Source organism: Rhyacophila brunnea, unplaced genomic scaffold (genome assembly GCF_057557595.1).
Source record: "Rhyacophila brunnea isolate RB1 unplaced genomic scaffold, BYU_Rbru_1.0 scaffold_23, whole genome shotgun sequence".
Taxonomy (NCBI): domain Eukaryota; kingdom Metazoa; phylum Arthropoda; class Insecta; order Trichoptera; family Rhyacophilidae; genus Rhyacophila; species Rhyacophila brunnea.
Window position 1 is genome coordinate 4,164,502 of NW_028232893.1, and position 24,616 is coordinate 4,189,117.

General features: G+C 34.8%; 1 protein-coding gene across 1 annotated transcript; it reads right to left on the minus strand.

Moving 5' to 3' along the window:
• Positions 1 to 15,404: 15,404 nt before the first annotated feature.
• Positions 15,405 to 21,639, minus strand: LOC147069362 (uncharacterized). The gene is made up of 2 exons (XM_085950740.1): positions 20,976 to 21,639; positions 15,405 to 15,415 (listed from the first exon to the last, which is right to left on the minus strand). Exons 1-2 carry the CDS (start codon positions 21,637 to 21,639, stop codon positions 15,405 to 15,407), a joined length of 675 nt encoding a protein of 224 aa, XP_085806866.1.
• Positions 21,640 to 24,616: the final 2,977 nt, after the last annotated feature.

Consider the following 24,616-nt stretch of genomic DNA (forward strand, 5'->3'; position numbering starts at 1 on the left):
AGCGCCACTATCTAATTTGTCCAATGCACGAACTAGGCAGAAAAATTACTGCCGAATTCACGCACTCGGAAGATATTTTGTCTAATTCATGAATAAGGCAACGGGCTTGCATTTTTCATGATTTTGGCAAATTTTTTCCCATTTCATGTAATAGTCAATTTCGCACATTCGGCGTAACATACATGTGTCGCCACATTTCAAAATCAGCCAAGTCCACCTTTAGGTATTTTTGACTTTTTTGTGAATTGCTGAAGAACTACTGCTTTCTAACATTTCTGCATTATCAAAATGTAGAATTTATCAATTTGAAATATTCTATACTCGAAATAATATATACTTTCACCCTTGTGACTGTGTATTTGAGAAAACAAAAAGCTGTTTTTCTCCTATTCATCTATTATGGAGTTGGCTGATTTTGAAATCCAGTGACAAATATATACTAGAATCGTTAAATGCTTCCTTGGACTGACTAACTGCCATAGCCTTTGTACTATCGAAGTCATTTACTACACCTTTGATGGCTTTGAAATATAAAAAGAGCAAAAATATCCATCATCACTAGATTTGAGGTAAAATATGCAACAACCGGTGAGAACGGGCTAACTATGCAATTGCATAATATGAAAATGCATAATATAATCCGGTCTGTAGTTATAAGTGTCAAATTTGATAATTATTCAATGCAATATTTTTGAGTTGTGACCTTGTTTGAGGACTTTTACTTGAAGTCAGTGGCGCACCCAGGATTTAATATTGGGGGGGGCCCAAGGAGGATAATGTAAATTAGTCCCATAGGATCTTTTCTTCTTCACACCCTAATTTCTCGTTTATCGCCCTTTTGTCTATTGCACTCGGTGTACCTATACCATGGTCCCCACATCCTGAAACGGGCCCTCAGGATAGGATATTTGGCGGGCCCCCTACCTACCGCGAACATTAAAGGCAGTGTGAAACACTACATTAACGTTTTTAAAATTGTGTTTTAGTTCAAATTAAGGGTACTCATACATTATTTTATTAATACATTATTTTTATCACCTTTCATGAGTCCAATTTCTAAGAAATGGGTTGTATTTCTACATCACTAACAAAATACCAGACTAATTATTCGCAAATCTGCACGTGTCGTTTTCGGTCACCAAGGACGTCAAAGAGCAACGGAAGTAAACTAGATATCGCGAACCCGACAAAACCAGTGAGATGAATTTTTTAATGGAAAGATATTTTCGTTATTACTAAGTTTAGGTAGCTATTTCTATATATACCAAATGATTTTCTTCCATTTGCCGCTCTTATTAGAGTAACTGCCGCCCCCAAACGACGCTCAATCTGCCTACCCCCACGGGACGTCACTGCGTAGGAGTACATAAAATGCCGTAGGAGCTATCAGTAAACCGGGCTATGCACCTACGCAACGAGGGCAAAAATATACCTAAACGGCTTTGGCTCAGATGGTATGGGCAGAGAAAGAGTCTGGAAGATGTCAAAACCTACCCAATCGTTTAATAATTGTTTGAACCATTCAAATCCACTAAGTATTATAAAAAATATACAAATTCAAGGAGAGGACTTTATTTTACAACCTTTTTATTATCTCGTATTCTTGTTTGTCCAGTACAAATCTGGCAATCGATTTGTAACTAACTTCTCGACTAGCTAGACATTTGAAACATTTATAATATATCAGAACACAATGTCAATGCATTCTTTTAACACTTTTAGCCATCTTTAAGCAGAATTGAATTCATTTTCAGTTAATTCTGTTTTGTATGGAAAGTCATTTCAGAAAAATCCGTAAAAAGTAAAAGACTATTATAGGCATTATAGATAATCCGTAATCCAACCAACTATTATTGGTTGCTAAGTGGGTGGTCCTAACTCCTAGCAACTAAATTATTAATATATACGTGCGTTACTATGGAAATCAAAATGAAATGTCAAAATGACATTTCAGTATTCTATATTTGTTTGTTTGTTTGTTTTTTATTAACTTCATATCAAGTACAAGTTTGAGCATATTGAGCATAATAATTCAACAGAAAATTTAAAAACGTTGTATATAAAAAGTTCTTTTTATCTTGCAATTATAATTATTATGCAATCATCTTCACCTTCTTTTTAATCGAGATAAAAAATCGATTCAAATAATTGTCCCGCGATCCAAAACATTAGGAGTGCTTTATGCATTAAAATCTTACCAAACGAAAAACGGAACGTCACCAATTACCGTCGTTTTAAGCTAATTGAAAAAATACAAAAAAAATGTATAAGATAAAACTGTTTAATCTCATCTTACCCCAGCTTCCCCGTCACGGCCGCTCGGTTCCAATCGAGAGACTAATTATCAGATTAATTGATGGAAATTAAGAAAAGTAGAACTTGATTAAATAAAAGAAACGAAAGAATGTTGAATGCAGAAGGGACAGAAACTGACGACTCTACCCTATTTATATACGAATTCGTATAATAATAATATATTCTATTAATTTCTCCTATTTCTCACCGTTGTAGTCCAATGTGTATTGTTGATCCTACTCCTAATTCTTCGACTCAGCGTTTGCTTTAATATTATCACGAGGCATATCTAAAATACAAGACAATGTGAACAACACAAACGAATAATAAAGATTCTATAACCACTTGTGGATGCGACAGGTCACAACGTGTTCTCTCGTTATTATAACTGTAGGCCTGGTGCTCATCGCCTTACTCAAAATACGGAGTGTCTGGGTATGGAGTATGTGTGAGGTCAACAGGATAAATGCTAAAGTTTGTGATACCTGTTAGATTTTGTTAACCTCGCTCCCTCCCGCCGTCTTAAAAAATCAATAATATTTTTTATGGATTCCTATACCATTTCTAACTGTTATCTTTGGAAATCATGGCTTATTTTAGTGTAAATAAAAATAACGAGGTTTCATTCGATTATAGGTTAGCGTTTAAACCTCCACGTTAAACCACTCCAGAATAAAAATAAAATTCCTATGTTAGAAATGCGTCTTTTTAGCAATAAAATAATTCATAAAAGTAATATTTTATAAACATATATATATATATTATATGTCTTGAATTATTTATAACGCATGAGAGAAAACATAAATAAATAATTACAAGTTAAAAAGAACTTTTTATATACAACGTTTTTAATTTTTTTGTTGAATTATTTTGCTCAATATGCTCAACTTGTACTTGATAAATGAAGTAAATAAAAAACAAACAAATATAGAAATACTGAATACTGAAATGTCATTTTGATTTCCATTGTAAAGCACGTATACATTGATAATTTAGTTGCTAGGACGACCCAGTTAGCAACCAATAATAGTGGATTGGATTACGGATTTCTTCCGAAATAACTTTTCATACAAAATAGAATTAACTGAAAATGAATTCAAGTCTACTTAAAGATGGCTAAAAGTGTTAACAAAATGTATTGGCATCGTTTTCTGATATATTCTAAAAGTTTAAAATGTCCAGCTAGTTGGGAAATTAGTTAAAAATCGATTGCAAGATTTGTACTGGATAAACAAACACCAGACAAACAAGAATACGCGCTAAGGAGTATAAACACAAATTCTAAATTTGAATAATCTTGGAAAATAATAAAGGAAGTGTTTATTTTAATCTGGCCAAAAAAGAAAACAAATGACAAACTCACAATAGTTTGACAGATGTTTACGTAACAGTACAGTCATAGATTAGTTAATATCGGGAAATTAGTGTGTTATCTAAAGAAATTGAGTGTAATTATTATAATATAGATAAGGTTCTGTAACTTACTGTAAAATTTGCAACATACCTATGCATTAAAAAATAAAACATTTTGGATGAGGAAGAACCATCACCTAAGCGTCGCCGTTTGACAAATGGAAGTTCAGCGATGGTATGCTCGGAAAAATCAGAGGAGATTCTATAAAGACTATGCCTGGATGATGCAGCAGCCCATAGACAAATTATTAAGTCTGAAACACCAGAACAGGTAGACAGAAGACAGTAATACTACAGTCATAAACGTATGAGAATGTTAATATTTATTTTAATAATTGTTCCGCAGATGCCGTCATGAGCTTTTATAATATTTTTTTTACGAAAACAGTTTATTCCATGTAGACAATTATAATATATACCTTTTTCTGTCGGTGCATAGCCTTTTTGATCCAATAATTGTTAATTGTTAATTTTAAATTTGAAATTTTCATAAATTTTGATGCATCATTATCACAAGCTAAGATTATATTAGGTAATATTCGGTCGGGGTAGGTTAGGTTAGATTGGGTTTGGTTTGGTCTAAAAAGAAAATTATAAAATCTCATGACGGCATCTGCGGCACATTTACCTTTATTTTGTTAGTATCTATATAGGTAATACTGTAGTTTCGGGTAAAAGTGCTTGAGTCAGATTGGTTGAATCTGAGATATACGGTTTTGAAATAGATCACAGTTTTCAAAATACTCTTGCTTTGAAATTGATTCGTGTATATTACCCGTGGATATAGATGCCCACGGTGGCCGCGCGGTTTAAGCGTTGGACTATAATGCCATGGGTCCCAGGTTCGAATCCTGGGCCTGGCAAGTACACATATTGTTTTTCAATTTGTGTTTGAGTCAGGGTATGGACCTAATAGGTTGAGAAAGTGGATGACATATATTTCTCGCAAAAAACACTGTTAACATAAACCTCTACTTTGTGGAGGTCCATATGATCCTATTAGGATCGAACATGGTAAGAAAAAAAATATTATTCAATTTTTTGAATAAGTAATTTTACTTAGAGTTAAAAATGATTTTCTCAATTTAAGCTATTATTTCTACAAATTAAAATATCTATTTATTTTGCGTACATGTGACATAATTTATGTATGATACACAAACAAAGAGCACAATTATTATTATTTACACGCATTGATTGGTATTAAAATATTAATTTCGTAAGCGTCAAATATATTATGTTCAAGTCACGTGCTGTCACAGTAAGCTACCACTACGGGGAAAGGTGTGTAATGTCGTTTTTCTTGCTGTTTAAAATGTTATCAGACTGATGATCCCATCCCGTAGCACATGTTGTACCTTTAAACGAAAATTATCAGTTCTGTTAAATCTGCCGTTATCACCACAACAAAAATGAGGTCACCTCACGTGTACCGCGCTGCATCGACATCCGCATGACTCAATAACGGTTTTTTTATCATTTTCTATATGCCTAAACATTTTCGACTCCTGTCTAAATCGCGTGTTTTTAGCTTTAGTGGTTTGAACTATGTATTTTCTATAATAATGTTGTCTATAACCTATGGTCTGCATGTTGGGTTACGTTCAAAATAATATTTATGGATACAATATCGCAAGTAATTTTAATGCACGTACACGTAGAAACTGTTAAAATTAATTGAAATTAGCATGGATAATGAATATCAATTCAAAATTTTAATACAGTAGAGTTGGCACTCTCCATCATTGAATTTATAGAGATAGTGATCGTTCAAAAAATATTCTGCGGAATGACAAAACCATAGACTAAATTTGATGCCGTGTCAGCATGACACTACGTAACGTGAACCATCATAATATATTTGAACCATTAACAACTTTTACACTGCAACACGTTACAGAAATATTATCTAGACCGAGAATCAAACCATGGAAGCGTGATTTAAGAAGCTGGTGGCGTTGATATTCGAGTATGCTGCGAGTATAATTTTATTCAATGATGGCAAAATAGGGTCACTATTTCCGGGACGTGGTGTGTATCGAGCCCATGGGGAGGTCTTCAATTTTTATGGGCAGAAGGAAGACGAATATTGAAGTAGGTACTCACTTATAGCAATGTCCTCTGGGATAAATTGAATTTGCAAGAGAAAATCGTAAAAATCCCTTAATATTTTTTATTTTATTTTATTTTATAAAGTGCGTTTCTCGCTTCAAAATCCAGGACGGCGATTTGCATAATCAGAAATATTATTATAAACGAAGATAATATGGTCTTGGTAATTTGTTTAATTTAAAAAGAAAATAAATACGATAATGAAAAACAAATGATAATATTACTTCGGTCTACTTTTACTCCACTTCTGCCCAACAGAAGCTGGTTCACTACTTACTTTTTTCATCCAATCACGTTCCAGAGTTGGAGGCTAGGGAAAATACAGGGTTTTGTCATTTTTCTCGGTCCATTGTTACGCCCCTGGCATTCTACCATGTTTAACTTACATCCTCTGATATATTAAATGGATTAAGTACCTATCGTCGCTATAGGATTGGTTTGTCGAATATCCGTTTTTGTCGAAATCGACCTTTGAATGCAGAATGTTTTTTTTTATCTAAATGAACCAGAACCATCCTTTTCTTTAAATTGCTTTGTAATTAAAACAGCATTCATATGCTGTAAAAACGACAATTTAAATACCTTCATGTATTTAAATATAGGATAATCAAATTTGTTAGTCGTCTCCTGAACATTTGACATTTGGTCTATTCGACAAACCAATCCTACAGCGACGCTATGTCAATAATAAAATGTCAACATATCACATCATTATAGTACTTGTATATCCTAATCTTATCATACAAATAATGTATTCTTTTGTAATATACATACATGGACTCTCCGAACCAACCTACCCTACAATACACTCGGTTTTTATCGAGCGTATCACAAGGTCCTACGTTTGGATGTGAAGATACTTCAAAATGTCTCAGGAGCATATACCAAAGACTGATACACAAAAAAATAAAGCTAACACAATACGGATAAATAAAACTATGTGAAGAGATGTTAACGTCCGCAATAAATAGATAAACACAATGAAAGCTTTGGAAAAATGTACTTTTACTGTTTTGTAATTAAGAGCAATTTGCAAACCTCATTGCTCAACGCCAGAATACGTTCATTGTAAAAATATATATTATATGTTATGTAGCAAGGTCGACTATATTCAGGCCCAATTATTGTGAATTATGATGATAATGCTAGTTATTGATTATCTTTGAATGTAATGTGGTACACCGATCTATTCTTGACTAGCCACGGTGAATTCACATTTAAAGTTTTAATTCACAAACACATTTAAGTGCGTGGCGACACCAGTCTTGGGTGTCTGTTCCTGTGACATCGTGATACGCTCAATTAATACCGAGTGTGGTGCAGGGCGGGTTAGTTTGGGCGGGTAAAGTTTATGATTGTTCGCAATAAAGGACTTTCGATTGGGTATTTCGTTCAAATTATTACCATTTATTTCAATATGTAACAATCATAATTTTCTACAAACACTTTACCATATTGCATTTAAAGTATGAGTAATAACTAGCACTACCATCGAAGTGTACAGTTTCGTATCATAGACTGACTAATAAAGTGGGCCTTGGGTATGTAGGTAGGAACTTAAGAGTGAACTCTACAAATTACTTAAATTGCTATTATTCAATGACATCAATATGGACGAAGCATTTGGAAAAAAAAATGACACTCACTTTGTTGTCGGGTCTGCCGAATGGCATAATCTGTTCTAACGCCATTACAATAGCGGTGATATTGCTGTAAATTCCTGATGCTTTTTGTCGGTCTGCCGAATGGTTCGGTTCGAACCAATGACATTATTAATGGACGACGCACTCAATACAGTAGCTAGCAAGTAAATTCGCGCATTCGCATGTATAAGTAGACGTCACGCAATTTCATTATGCGATATCACGCATCGGGAATTTATAGCAATATGACCTTTATTGTAATGGCGTTAGAACAGTGTTTCTAATGTCAACGTTCATTTGAGCGAACCCGTTCGAACCGAACCATTCGGCAGACCTAACAAAAAGCATCAGGAATTTATAGCAATATCACCTTTATTGTAATGGCGTTAGAACAGATTATGCCATTCGGCAGACCCGACAGTAAAGTGAGTGTCATTTTCTTTTCCAGATGATCCATTGACTCTAGAAACATTGTTCTAACGCCATTACAATAAAGGTTATATTGCTATAAATTCCCGATGCGTGATATCGCATAATGGAAAATGCGTGACGTCTACCTATACATGTGCGTATATCGCTATGCGCGAATTTACTAGCTAGCTACTGTATTGAGTGCGTTGTCCACTAATAATGGCATTGCTTTTATTACAGATTTTTGAGATATGTCTATTATATAACCTTTTCTGGAAAAGGTACCCAATTTAGTATTCAGATATCGTATGGAATGATGTATCGTGCAGGTATATCTATATCTGCAGCACGTAGATCGGTATTAACAGAGCTACATAATGTTCCGGGCCTACGGTTACTCAAGAATCCATACTTATACAAAAAAGCTCGGTAAAATCGTAAAGCTCTTAAACATAATTGGAGAGAGGGTCTACATAATAGATCCTCAATCACGAGAAGCAGAGATGTTACAAAGGGTCTCAGTCAAAGCATCTATAAAATTATATAAACAAATATTATTATATTGTGTATTATTTATTTTAAAGTCAACTTACCTAATATTATGTAGATAGGTAAGTAATATTCTGTTTACTGTTTATATCCGTGAACAGACATGATAGTTAAAAATAACACCATTTCGTTAGGTTAGGTTAGGTTCATAATAATATTAAAATTTATAATAAAAATCTACATGTTGAAAATACTATATTTTTTATTGTCCGTATCTATATAGATAGATCTATAGGATAGAGAAGGGGTATGTTTTGCTACTGTCGTTTCACGTAGTGTGCCATATTATGATGGTGTGAACACGTGAGGGGGTGTGATTTTAGACTTCTGTTTGACATGGGGGCTAATACAACCCTTTATGTTTCAATGGGAGAAAAACCTATTTTAAGCATTATTTCAGAAAAGTGTTGTGCTCGTGAAGAAATTACAACAGTAATTGAAATTGTATTATATTTCGTTTCGTTTCGTTTCGTTATATGACAAGATTGTGTCAGAAATAGATTATAATTATTTACGTATAAAGCACGTTTGAGAACTCTGCAGAACAAAACCCCAACCAATCCAAGCCATGGAGATAATAGTAGAAAAATGCTTTATAATTAGGTAAGTACCTACAGTTCGGCTTCTAAATATTGACATCTACGTCATGGCTCTGTTTGCGATTTAAGTATTACGCCATGTGTTTTTTGCAACAGTTTTAGTTCCAGAAACGGCCACAGTGACGTGTGAATAAAAATACTAATAATTAATACATAATTAATATCCCACAAAAAATAGTTATGTAATTTACTATGTCTGGTACCTATAATCCACGTATTTTGAAATAGAGAGCAAAATAAAAAGTTTCACTTCTTTTGAGTATGCTCGTCGCACATATATTTGTATACTACTTACTACTAATTCACCATGTTCGATTCTTAGAGGATCATATTATTATTATGGGCCTATGTAGCCACTTACTTAACATATTAGGACCATACTCTGACTACAAACACAAATTGAAAAACTATATGTGTATTTTCCAGACCCAGAACTCGAACCTGGGACCCACGTCATTAATAACCTGAGGCTTGAGCCGCTCGGTCATCGCGTGGGCGTTTTTATAACAAGCGAATTATTTCAATTTCAATCCGTTAACCAACAAAATATTATATTTACCAAGCTACCAAATCTAGCACAGTAAAAATATGCCAGAAAATTACCATCTAGATTGTAGTGTCATAATAATAAATTTTTATAAGGCTCCCACTTGTAATAGACAAGCATTTTGATAGCCTCTACTACAATATTATTTATTTATTAATAAAACACGTGACAATTAGGGGTGTAATCCACATTTATCAGCAACACGAGGGTTAACGATGCGATACGTTTGACAAGAGATTAGTAGGATTTCGCGAACATGTGATTTAACAGGTGATTAGGCGGCGTTTGAAGTGGGGTTTGATTGCACCCCGTTTGTAATCTTGCGTGTGTTTGACAAACAAAGGTGTTGCCGCTATTAACAACACTCCGTCAATAATTAATTATTGACTGCTTATTGGGGTACGTAATGAGAACATACAATCAACTTCACACCTGTTTATTAACATGTCATTAGAGGGTTCATAATAATTAGTGTTTGTATGTCAGGTGGGATTATAATACGTTTTGGAATATTTAGATACAATGTTGATAATATTATTGTAGCTAAATCATTATTAGCTATGGTCTATCCGCTACGAGACGCCAGTGGCGAAGGTTGCCTGTCGAAGGACGGTTGAATGATGTCGGTTGAAAGGGAAGAGATTCTCAAGTCGGTCCGACCCTTAGCTAGACCGGTCGGCTATTGCAACATGATATCTACAAGGGAAAATTTCTCAGCTTTCAAAAAATTTGCGACATTTTACGGCAATTAATTCACCATATTAAAGCAAGAATCGCGCACACTCTTGACAAAGGTCTTGGGAAATTGCTCCTGATACACTCTCAGCACAACTTTGAGGGGCGCCTAACGTTCGTTACGTCATGTTATACCCCTGCATATTAAGTGTGGAGACATGGTGGGTGTTGGAGGAACAATCAAGCTATATTTACTTATTTATTTTTGCATTTTGTTTCATCTTCATTGTTTTACTGAGCATATTAAAATATTAAATTTCACTTTTTTATAAAAGATATTTAATTAAATAAAAGACAAGATATTTAACAAAAAAAATGATGTCCGACTATTTCCATGATCACAAGATAATATTATAGTTTTTTGGCAAGGATAAATGTATTGGAAATGAATAGACCAGAGGTTGTTGAGTGGATCGATATAGCATTTATTTACTAATAATTAATAAATACAATGACTATTCAGCTCGTGACGTTACGATAGAAAGTAGGTACTAAGTCCGAGGCGTTTTGGTAGAGTGCCATCGTCCGAGGCCTGCTGATCGTGAGTACTATTATTCCATCAACTGTGACCCGCTATTTATTGAAATATATTATGTAGGTCACAATTGGGTGATATTCTGACTGTCACCTTGCAAAGTTTTGCTGACAAGGCTTGGGCTTATCGACCCTCATCGGCGCATGTCACACTTACAGACTTTGCTAATCGTGGATGAAGTGATATGAGAAAATTGGTCAACTTGCAGATCAACGCGTTGTTTTAATCATGAAGGATTTGCTGACACGGCATAGGATTGTTGACCGCCACAGTTTGTTTATGATTATCTGACTGTTCCAGTCTCATCATCATCAGCCTGAACCTATCCACTGATGGATGAAGGCCTCTCTAAGCTGATTCCACTTCTCTCGGTCCTGTGCATTGCGTTGCTACGTACTTCCGCAGAACTTTATCATTTTATCGATCCGGCAGTCTCTGGGTCTACCTTGAGGACGTTTTGTACCTCTTGGATACCACTGAATGTCTAAATTTGTCGAACGATCGTCCTTTCTTCTAGCTATGTGTCCAGTCCATTTCCATTCGAGGATTTTAGCAAACTCTATTATATCGCAAACCCTCGTTTGTTTCTTTATCTGGTATAACCACAGAATATAAATAAAATATAATTTGGATGGCAGTCGCCATTTTATGGAACATGACTTTGCGAAGTTGATCTCACTTAACTGATTGCACTGCCACGCCGGGCCCCTCCTAAGTCCGAGCCCGCAGGCTAGAGCCATGTCACACCTCCCCCCCTATTTGTGGGGGCCATGGCAATACCATAAAATAATCAATACTGTAATTAGTGCATAACGCGATCCAATTGTGGTTATCTTACGACCGCGGTGTTTGAATACGTTCATTCTAGAATATAGGGAATCAACTTTTCAACAAAATTAAGTAATTTGTCCATGCTTACCATGCATTTAGGTGTTTGCCTGGTATTAGGAATTCAGAAAAAATGAAGAGGTTTTTTAAATAAATAGGTATAATCTATTTATATATTGACACTAACGTTGAATAATATGTTCATTTTGTACGCCCAACGAGTGATAATTTCAATAAAATTCAGTAATAAGGCAATGCTTACACATAGTGACTATTCGCCACAGGAATTCAGGAAAAACGAAGAGGTACATATATACTGTAATAAAATTTAATACACAGGGCAAATAATTCATATTGCTTAGTGATACTGTTGAATACTTCTCATTCAAATGATTCGAATTCAAACAATTTCATTGAAAATAAGTAAAACTTATATACTTATTATTGTTTCAGGTATCAAGTATTCAGGAAATTGAATAAGGATTCATTGCTAAGGATGCTTCGCATTTTCTATATTTCAATTCTTTTTTTCACTACGATTTTGTGTAGTTGTGACCAAGCATACATGAGTTTGCAATTTCATCCAATACTGAATTAATATTATTCATTTTGCATATACCGATATTATATTTTATGATTTTGTATCGTGTTGATTGTTTTAGTGCCGTTAAGAAGTGCATGATAATGAATTGCAGGCATTTGGCGAAAGGAAGTTCTGCGTATGATTTTACGAGCCCGTTAATGCGTCCCGTTGCACGGCTCTCGGATAGTAATTTATTGGACGCTTTTGTCAAAGAGGCGCCGCACACGTGTCGCAGAGCTGTGCGCCGGTAAAATATTAATCCTATGGTTTTTATATTTTTTAATATGGTAGAAAGACATTATATTAAATATAATAAAACACAACAATATGCAGTCTTTATTCCACATTATTTGATATTAACCAGGACCGGTTTTATCCGATTCAAGTCAGTTGACAATATCGCATTGAAGCGAATGAAACCGGTCTTGATTATTAATATAATATGTGGAATAAGTAACTAGTACATAGGGTATTTAAAAAATATTTTGTTAATATGGCAGTAATATTTATTTAGGTTTTAAGAACGTTAGACATGGCACTCTGAAGACAGAGATAGCCATTACTGAACACACCCATCCTTGCTAATAATATGCTGCGTCGTATATGTTGCACAAATGTGATTCCTCGCTCTGAAATTCGCAGTCCTTCCGCCTGGCTATATTAAGCTTTGTCAGTCATAATTATTTGTTTTTATTGAACTAAGAATTTAATTTGCACATCATGCTGGTTAGTTTTTAAAATTCAATTAAACCCTACCTAAACCAAACCATAGCAGTTTAGGTATGCTATGGGCAATTCGACAAAATAATGCACACCTTTTCAGTCATACTTATTTGTTTTTGTTGAATTAAAACTGCAATGTATAGATAGTGTTTGTTAGTTTTTTTTTTAATTCTTTAAGCCATGCCTAAACCAAACCATAATCGATAAAAATATGTATGTAATGTTGTAAACATGTATACCATGCATTTAGATATTTTTTTGATTTTTATCTACTAAGGCTTGGATTAGGCTGGGTTTCATTGAATTTTTAAATCTAACAAACACTATCTACACATTGTTGTATTAGTTAAATTAAAACAAATACGTTTGATTGACAAAGTTTAGTATAGACTATTTATGTCGAATCTTAACTGTCTACCTCCATCCCTCGCTACTGGTACCCAGTAAGGTAGATTTTGTTTTAAACTCTGTCAACAGTCTACGTTACGTATTATCATTGTTGTATCATGTTTTTATATGTATCTTTTTTTCACCTCAATTAACATTAGATAATATTCTGTGTTGTATAACTGTTTTTAAAATATGAATTTTAGTTTTAGTGTGTTAAATTTAATTAGCTGTATCGTTAATAACTATCTAGAAAATTTAATCAACGCAGACGTGGCGCCAAGTCGAGGTCATTAGCGGCAAAAGCCATAAAACAAAGATGGGCCTTCGAGCCACCATGCAAAAAGAGACAAACAGTGACATCTATCGATAGACTAAGATGAACTAACATACACATTATTTACCATTGCATCTCAACATTATCATTTTATTAAAAAAATAATATTCATAAATTGTTATGTATGCATAATTATGAATTGTATTTAGTATTAACTATTGATTAAAATCTTCTTCTTCGTGGCACTATAACCCTTGGGCTTTGGCTTCCTCCTGCACGAAATTATTGACGAATTGTTTTTTTTTAATCTACTAACTGTTTCATTCCATAGCATCCCGAAATTATGGATATCTCAGAGTAATAATACTTATATAGAGAGCAGCTATTGTTCGGCATATAACGTATAACGCACAGTAGAACCCCAATTTTATCATGTTTTATTAATTAGCTCGTTTTCTTGTTTGTCCGGTACAGATTTTTTCTGGTTTTTCCAAGATTTTTAACTAACTTCCCGACTAGCTAGACATTTGAAACCTTTAGAATATATCAGAACACGACGACAATGCATTCTTTTAATACTTTTGGCCATCTTTAGGCAGAATTGAATTCATTTTCAGTTAATTCTGTTTTGTTTGTTTCCGAAGAAATTCGTTAAAAGTAATATTTACTACTCAATATTATTGGTTGCTAAGGGGTCCTAGCAACTAAATTATTAATATATTCGTGCATTACTATGGAAATCAATATGAAATGTCAAAATGACATTACAGTATTCTATAATATTAATTTTTCAGTATTTCTATCAAGTACAAAAAGAAAGTATTTATTAATACATAGAATAAAATTGTCAAGTTTATATGATTCAACAAAAAATTTAAAACCGTGTTATGTAAAAAGTTCTTTTTATCTTGTAATTGTTATTATTATTATTAACTATGAAACGTTATAATGTTTTAAATGTATAATTTGTAATGTCCATAATATTATGTTAAAAAATAAATAAATTGAATTGAAAATACCATCATGTTTTTATCAGGACGGCTACCAAATTTAAACACAACATAGTTAACCATATTATGTTCTACTAAAATAACTAAAAATAATTACCACTAACTTTATATTTAACACAAAAACAATAAATTTCAGCAACACGTGCTCGCAGTTTTTGAATAAATGTAATAATTCAATCCATATTTACCGGCGACGTTTATAAAAAATATTTAATTCAGCCGTAGAGATTCTATCTTACTCTTACGCATAGTGCGGAGACATAAGCGTACCGAATGCTTACTCACTCGCACTTTTGGTTCATTTTTGTTCTTTGTTGTTTTTTATAAAATATATAAATTGGCTTTACTCACAATTTGGAGGCATACATTTTCTAGGTTTAAAAAACGGTCCCTGTGTAGAAAATAATGTATAGGTTCCTAATTTAGAAACGTTGATCGCATTTTTTATATGGCTTCCAATTCGTGGGATCGCCATCAAGTGTTATACGATATAATAAAGATTATGTCCTTTAGATTTCAAACTCTTCGATCTGATATTTTAAAAAATAAGTGTTTGAAAAAAAATATAGGTTCATATACCTTCTTGTGTACCTCGAATATTTTATAATTTGATCAGTATGGCTGTGACGCTAAAACCCTTGAGAAGCACTGCAATAAGTAACCATATTACTAGTAGATAATTCAGTTATTTTAAGTTTTCCATCTCCAGCATCATGTAGGTACATCCTTGGATACACAGGGCCGCCTTCCATGATGGTTAAAGCGTGTCTGAAAGAAAATATTTTACATGCTTACTCTGATATCATGATACGGAGCCGCATGGTACCGATGTCACAGATATGCACTGTGGTGTTTAAAGAAAGAATTTAGAGAGAATAGAAAAAGGTTGGACTGCCTCAGTTAGACACGATGACATTATGTTTAATGTACTCTGTACTTATCCACATACTGAATACGAAGATTTGAATGAGAATCAAAGTCGGCCTGATGAAATGAGACATTATGAATTAGAGACATATTTTATTTGATTTGAAATAATATAAAAACTAGAATCCTAGAAAATGCAGTAGTGGACTTGTAGGGTGTATATATTATCCGACATAAATAGTGCACACTAAAGTTTTTCAGTGAAACTTATTTCTTTTCATTGAACTAAGAATATGTAAATATTGCAGATGTTATTCGTTAGTTTTTACAACGTTTTTATTAGGTCGTATTCTTATTTGTTCGGTGGTTGTCTATCCAGTACAAATCTTGCAATCGATTTTTAACTAACTTCCCGACTAGCTAGATATTTGAAACTTTTAGAATATATCAGAACACGATGCCAATGCATTTTTTAATACTTTTAGCCATCTTTAAGTAGAATTGAATTCATTTTCACTTAATTCTGTTTTGTATGGAAAGTTATTTCGGAAGAAATCCGTTAACAGTAAAACACTACTATGGGTTGGTAGGGGTCTGGGGTCCTAGCAACTAAATTATTAATATATATTATATATATGAGCGTTACTATGGAATTCAATAGGTATGAAATGTCAAAATGACATTTCAGTATTCTATATTTATTCAGTATTTCTATCAAGCACATTTTTTTTGATCGTTTAAGCTAGTCAAGTCAAGTTTATATGATTCAACAGAAAATTTAAAAACGTTGTATATGAACGTTGTATACGTGCGTTACTATGGAAATCAAAATGACATTTCAGTATTCTATATTTGTTTGTTTGTTGCAAAATAGCAAAAAAATGATTTGTCCTTAATTATTAATACATATAATTGTCGTTTATACGATTCAACAGAAAATTTAAAAACGTTGTATATGAAAAGTTCTTTTTATCTTGTAATTATTTACAATTCATTTAAACTCTGCTTAAAGCGAGCCATAATAGGTATTAGATAGGTACAAAATATCTGTCTAAATATCTTTAAAATATCAAAAATTATGCCATTAAATCATACATAACTTTATATTTTATGGATAGAAGAACGTTTTTTTTATCTATTATGGTTTGGCTTAGGCATGGTTTAACCGAATTTTAAAATTCATCTGCAATTTGTGGTTCAATGAAAACAATCAATAAGAATGGCTGAAAAAGTGTTAATTATTTTTGTCCGATCTCCACGGTGTCCGGAAATATCTACGTATGCAGTTCGCCGTATCATACTTCATCGTGAAATGTTGTATCAGAAATAATATATGGTCGTATATTAATAAAAACTGTTCAACCTCTCTGGGTCGTGTAGTACTGAGACAAAATTCATGTCTAAATAAAACACGGTTCTTGTCGGCTTACGGGAAGGCAGTGGCAAATAAATTTTGAAAATAGCCGATATACTGGATTATTTTTTAGGTTAGCTTAGATTAAGGTAGGTTAGGTTAGGTTACGTTTTCATTCTTGAATTCATAAATTTTGCCAAAACCGGCTATGAAGATTGAATTAATGTTCATATTGAATCTAATAACATTGGAAACCGTATAGTTTACGGTCATCTCTTTCCGATGGAAAGCTTACTGCGAACTTTGCTACGGTCAAATGTTTTACGTACAATTTACATGTAACCGATCTCCACAGGTTACTTCTACTAATAATGGCTTTATCTAGACAGGGTTTAATTGAATTTCAAAAATTAACCAATATCATCTACATTTTGTATTTTTAGTTCAATGAAAGAAAAAAGTATGACTGACAAAATGTAGCGTGCTCAATTTATATCGAATTTCCACAGCCTTACTCCACCCATCGCCACTGATAAAATAAAATGATCGTGTGCATGCATAGCCATTGATTTGGAACCAGTTGTAGAAAGTAATACATCGTACTGGCTTAATACCGTACAGATTCTTCTAGGCAAGTAGATACATCGCAAACAAAGCAATCGCATTTCTCTTTGACAATCTAATGCGTAAAGTACAAAACATATAACACTGTTAATTCGCAACCAGACTGTTTTTATTACCCAGTCGTCCCTTTGTGACAGACAAGATTTGAATTGTTGCGGCTACGATTCGCCATTGTAATATTGTCCATTTACGATTTTCAATCATTCGGTAATAAATTAAATTTTCTATTCGTCTTTGTAATAAGAACCTATTATTAATTTGTGAATATCAATCTATTTACAAGCAAGAAATCAATACTATGTGACTTGACACAGCTTACAACCACTAGACTGAGTTATACTTTATCAGTAAAACGTTTGATGTTTTTTGCTGATCTATAATATTATAATAATTATCTTGTATTTATAATATATTCCTTGGTTCTGTAAACTTTGAACAATATTATATAGAATAATTATGTGGTTAGTTTCAAAGTCGGTACCCTCTATTTTTACTTTATTGAAATGTTTCTTGATTCCGATTCTGTAAGTGCTTTTCCATCGCATTGGTATAATAAATAATATTTATTAAAATTAAATTTAGCTATGTTTATTAACTAAATGTAAAAAGGGGATCGTATATGCCAACAGAGAACCTAGCGGAAAAATACGAAGCTTGCAATTTGAGTTTTTTTTTTGATTATTTACAATTTCAACTGTATTAATTAATAAATAAATTAATTAATAAAACATCAAAAAGTTTTTTTTTATGTCAAAGATAAACTTACAACTGTAAAAAATGTGAATTTGTCACATATTTGGTACAAAGATTACGTTATTATTATATTATTTTTATGGTTATATTTATTATTAAAATTTAGTTTATTAAGTTTTCAATTTTTTACGGCTTAGATTTTTGACTAATTCATAGTTTTAATATTTTACAACGTTTTTATTAGCTCGTATTCTTGTTTGTCCAGTGCAAATCTTGCAATCGATTTTTAACTAACTTCCTGACTAGCTAGACATTTTAAACTTTTAGAATTTATCAGAACACGATCCCAATGCATTCTTTAATTACTTTTAGCCATCTTCAAGCAGAATTGAAGTCATTTTCAGTTAATTCCGTTTTGTATGGAAAGTTATTTCAGAAAAATCCGTAAAAAGTAAAAGACTATTATTGGTTGCTAAGCGGCGTGGTCCTATCAACTAAATTATTAATAATTATATACGTGCGTTACTATGGAAATCAAAATGAAATATCAAAATGATATTTCAGTATTCTATATTTGTTTGTTTGTTTGTTCTTTTATTTACTTCATGCCAAGTACAAGTTTGAGCATATTGAGCATAATAATTCAATAGAAAATTTAAAAACGTTGTATATAAAAAGTTCTTTTTATCTTGTAATTATTTTATATTTATTTTAAAAAACACCGATTTTTATAAAAAATTTAATGTGTCTTTTTTATTTTGCAACTTTTAAATTGCAAGCTTCGTATTTTTCCGCTAGGTTCTCTGTTGGCATATTTATGATCCCCCTTACCAAAAGCTAAAAAAAAGCTATAAAATTGGACAAATAATTTTCCAGTTGTACAATTATCGCAAAATATCTCTGTCTCTATCTACCTGGTATTAAACTGCATTTAAAAAATGTGAGAAAATCCTAAACCAAATAAATTGATACACAGATAGAAAAATTGTGATATTTTTATATTTTCTTTGATCCTTTCACGCTTTTTTTTCGCAGAGCCTTCTGACGAAAATACCTACTCCTGGTAAAATCCATTTATCTGGTCGCTTCATGTGACAGGGTCCTCCTCCATTACCCGCTGCGAGACATACAAGATCATAACGTAGTGCGGCCATAACAATATTTAGTATTTAACTCCCCCCTGTATATGAGCCGGCCGCTACTTAAGCGCGATAGAATTCTTACGTCTTGTTTCCGAGTATTTCTCATACTGATTTGTTATACAGAGTGTATAAAATATACGATGGTTATTTTGTTTATTAATTTGATTAAAATATTTTTACAATATCATGGACATCACAATTATAAATTAATTAAAATATTTAGTAGTTAATAAAAGTGACCGATACAAACGTGATATAAAAATACTTCTTCTTCTTCTTCTTTCACCCTGTCACGTCCCAACATTGGGGCATAGGGCAAGCACAAGTTGGCGCCACTTCCCTCGGTCCATCGCCAACTCCTGTGCCTCCCGCCATGTCAGACCTGCAGCACGTAGGTCGCTTTTGTAGCATCGCTGCAGGGTGAGGGAGGGCCGGCCACGGCGACGGAACCCTTGAGGCTGTGCCACAAGGGTACGAAGTGCCGCACTCTTTGGCGGCATCCGGAATACATGTCCCAGCCACGTAATTCGTCTCTTCGTGATAACTTCAATCACCGAAGGCTGTTGTGTCTGCTCACGAACTCGGGTGTTTGTAACGCGGTCGTACCAATGTACCCCTAAGATTCTGCGGAGACATCGGTTCTCAAAGCTCAAAAGCCGAGACTCTTGAAGCTTAGTAAGATGCCATGTCTCACAGCCATACAGGAGCAAAGGTAGCACGCACGCGTTAAAAAAACGACATTTGGTCCTCACAGAATACAGCCTTGACCTCCAGGCGACTCCAAGTTGGTTGAACGCAGAGCCCGCCACACCCATGCGGATTCCAAGCTCACTAGAAATACCACCATCATCGGCAACCGTGGCACCCAAGTATTTGAATCTGGACAGCAGCTCGACGGGCAGACCAGAAACCCGCAGAGGAGTGTCAGCGTCGATGCAAGCAGCACTGCACATGGATTTGGTCTTAGCGGCATTCAGATGAAGACCCACACGCATCGAGTTCGCGGCTGGCCTGTTCACGGTCACCTCCAACCTTTCGATCGTCGAGTCAAACACGACTGCGTCGTCTGCATACTCCAAGTCGCACAGTCTTTCTTCGCATAGATCACTTGTGTCATCATGATGTAGGCGTATCCCACTGTCGGGGCAAACCGTCTTACGCATTATGAAATCCATCATGATGATAAAAAGAAAGGGCGCAAGTACACATCCTTGCTTGACTCCTGACGTGCTTTCAAAAAGGTCAGAGGATGTTCCGGCTGCTCTCACGCGACACTCTGTATTGGTGTAGAGAGCACTTATCACGGTGACCAGTTTCCGTGGGACACCATAGCCTAGCAGAATTTGCCACAGAGATTCACGATGAGGACTGTCAAATGCCTTTTCATAGTCCACGAAGCAGCAGGCAACAGGTATATTCATCTCTTGGTACTGTTGCAAGAGGCATCGGAGAGTTGAAATATGCTCTGAGCAGGACTTCCCCGGGACAAATCCACTCTGCTGCGCACGCAAAACGTCCAGCATGGGACTTCTAATCCTGTACAGGAGAATCTGCGCCAACACCTTTCCGGGAACGCTGAGGAGAGTGATTCCTCTGTAATTATTACAGTCTTGTGGGTTACCCTTTTTGTGCAGAGTAACAACGGTACCATCCCTCCAGGCTTTGGGGCACTGCTCCCTTTCCCACACCTCGCGCAGAAGGTCACACAAGGACGGCAATACAGCGCTCAGTCCGCAGAGCAGAAATTCTGCATGGATGCCATCATCTCCAGGGGCTTTCCTGCGCTTTAGTCTTTTGACAGCCTCTTTAACTTCAGCAGTTGTTGGAGGATCTTCGCAGAATCCCGATGCAGTAGTGATTCCGAGGGCGGTGATCTCCGACGGAATATCGAAGGGATGCAATGGAGGTGGGCGATTCAGGACATCACTGAAATGTTGGCGCCATAGCTCCTGGACCTTTGCAGGTTCAGTGACTGTCACTCCGTCAAAGTTGCGTAATGCAGTGACCACTGGACGTTTCCTACCGCAAATTGCTTTGGTGATGCGGAAGAGAGCACTTGGATTATTCTTGCAGGCAGCAGATTCCGCATCCCGAATGAGGTCATCCAGGCGTCGGCGCTTATCGCGGCGGGCAGAACGCTTTACCACGCGGTCCATTGTCTGGTATTCCGCGCTGCGCTGTAGGTTGTATGTACCATTGTCTCGCAATTCTTTCAGGAGCTTCCTCTTCTCAATCATCTCCCATGTATGAGGTGACATCCAGTCCGGCCATTGCGTATGCCGCTCTCCTAAGGCAGTAGTTGCGGAGCTCATTATAGCATCCCGGAATAATATCCATTTTCCTTCCAAGGGATCCGAGTCGATGGAAGCCGTGAGAGTTCGAGCATCATATAAGCGCTTCTGCAGCTCCAGCTCATAGGTTGCACGCACACGGGTACTTTTCAGTTTTTCCACATCGAGTCTGACCGTCCTTTTGGGTTTTGGGACTCGTTTGAGGTCTATACGGGATTTCCCGACCAAGAGTTTGTGGTCACTGTGGATGTCTGCACCTCTATATGTCCGCACGTCTAGCAGTTCATGCCGGTATTTCGCTTTGACCAAAATGTGGTCGATCTGGTTTCTTGTATTACCGTCTGGCGATGTCCATGTATATTTGTGGATGGTCTTATGTGGGAAAAGACTACCACCAATCACAAGACCATTCATTGAAGCAAAATCTACCAGACGGGAACCATTACCATTCATTTGGCCAAGGCCATGTTTTGAAAATACAGTCAACAGTAAAAATATGTAGACAGTGGTCTTTTTTTTTGACGCAAATGATGCAATTGATTCATCAAAAGAATTGGTACTGTTCGGTTATCAGGAACACAGCGGAAAACACATTTAGAAAATACTCGATATACTGGATTATTTGTTAGTTTGGGTTAGTTTGGGTTAGGTTAGGTAAGGTTAGGTTTGGTTAGGTTAACCTAACAAATAATCCAGTTTATCGGCTATTTTCAAAATGTGTTTTACCTGTATTCCTGATAACCGAACAGTACCAAAGAATTTACAGGGGAGCACGAAACAATTCAAATTAGTCATACAATAATTCAGTGATGTTTTGGCATAACGTGTTAACTGCGAAATGTTGAATTTACATGAGAGCAATTTTAAGCTTTATATTTAGGTACCACATAAATATTGGCTCATTTTTTGTCTAACATGGAGAAAACGCAAAAAAACTGAAGAATAATATGACAGTAATTAGATTGTCAATTTTGTTTAATTAGGAAAATAGTATCACTTATCGGTGATCAAACTTTGAAAATGTTTTTGGTCATGTTTTGACGAAACTAACCGCTGTGGTTGTTCACATATCATAATAATATTATTAGTTATTACCATAGCGTTTTGAGCACTTCAAATTAAATAAAGATATCGGGTTATTACCAAATCGAATATAATACTATAGTGACCCAATTTTTACTCTTAACATAGAATGACCAACAAAGCAGTTATCAGGTTATGCCCAAACAAAACCAAATTATTAAATTATATCAAAATCTTAAATAGAAACACATTTTTCACAAATTTGATTAAAAACATTACTCAAAGCATAACAAAATTCCTGAAACTAACATAAAAGGGCATTCTCTCATAAGCTTTTTTGAAAAGAAAATCGCCGCTGCATAGATATAATATCGTCTCTGTTCTGGCAGAACACACTAACTGGAGAATACCAGTTTTGAGTAATTTGACTTTGAAGTTGTTAAAATGTTTGAAATAATGATCTATCATGTGAGTTTATTAAGTAATCGTAAAAAGGATGACATTAAAATAAAGACTGTTTATTTATGAAGAAGGTTTCCAGACGGTAAAGTTTGAAATAAGGAACATTTTGGTACTAACTCAATATGTCATTTTTTCGAATTAGTGTTTTCTGCCAGAACAGTGACGATATTATGACCTCACCGTGAGTTAAATTCGGTGCCCCTTGAACATTGGACTACGAGTCGGCTATTTTATTTACCAGCAGGTCTATTCTTAACGGATATTACTTTAACACGTTTCCGTTATTTTCACTAGTCCAAATTAACACGGAAGGCATTTCATAAACAAAACAGGTATCGGCGGCTACCTCCAATTCATAATATGGCGAAAATTTTGAATTGTAGACAATATATGTATAGTTTGGATATGTTAGTGCTGCGTAATCCACGCGGATAAGACCGAACACAAGCGGATAAAGTCGAACCAGTGCCATCTAGTCGGTAATGAGCATTGGTATACTACTGGATGAATCATAATATTATGCTTCTTAAAATGACGCCCGATTTTCAGCGACTCGGCCAGTGTTAAAACTTACTATTTTAATATCAGCGGACTTAACTCGATATAAGCTCACTTAATATTTGTCTCGAAAACGACCTGGCAATAATTATGAGTAAGCCCGATCTAGCTTGCATCTTACTCTAACTAATAGTCAGCGCATGACGACTTGCTCTGTCCGCTAAGACATGATTTTTTGGTAGCTTGCAAGCTTTAGGTTGTAGACACCCTTAAGGTCACTATTCCAAGAACGCAAATTTAGTTTTACAGCCAGGGCAATACGGGTGAAATTCGGAAATCCATGTTAACGGTCTTAACGCATTATACCTACAAGGAAATATTATAAGACGATATTCGCAATATCTTCTTTTGGGGTACATTTTTAAAATGATACTTGTATGGGAACTCCTCATCTAGTAGTGATGAGCCGAACATAAGAATTTTGTATTGGCACGTCAGATATATCTACATAACCTACAATTATGTCATTGCGATTTCAGTACAACAGTCAGATCTCGCATCTCAATTCTCAATATGTAAAATTGACGTACTATGTCTCGTTCTAAAAGTTAGCACGGCCAAGAGAGAGGCTTATCACCTTTTGACAGTTCAGATGGTTAACTTTTTTACATAATTAACCGCCAGAATACGTTAAGTGATAAATGTGATATATTTATCACAAATAGCTCTTTTTGGATGTTAAGTGGTAGTTTATAATGAATAGGCCTGCAGAAGGGAAACACATGATAGGTTAGGTGTTTGACTGTATAAGAAAAAAGACAACAGCATCCTTAAAGCTAAAGTGGTAACGGGAGCTGGTATCACATAGAGGAGATAGGGGACTGCAGAGGCATTGCTATTATGTCATATTTTTCTTGGAAATTATAATTTAGTTACTTTCGGTAGGCCTGTATAAAATTTACCAATAAATACGCGCAAATAAACCTTATTACGGTCAACGCGATCCCATTCTCCC

Bases quoted from the DNA above. Each gene is read 5' to 3' on its own strand.
- LOC147069362 (XM_085950740.1), bottom strand. From the start codon at position 21,639: ATGAGCTCCGCAACTACTGCCTTAGGAGAGCGGCATACGCAATGGCCG.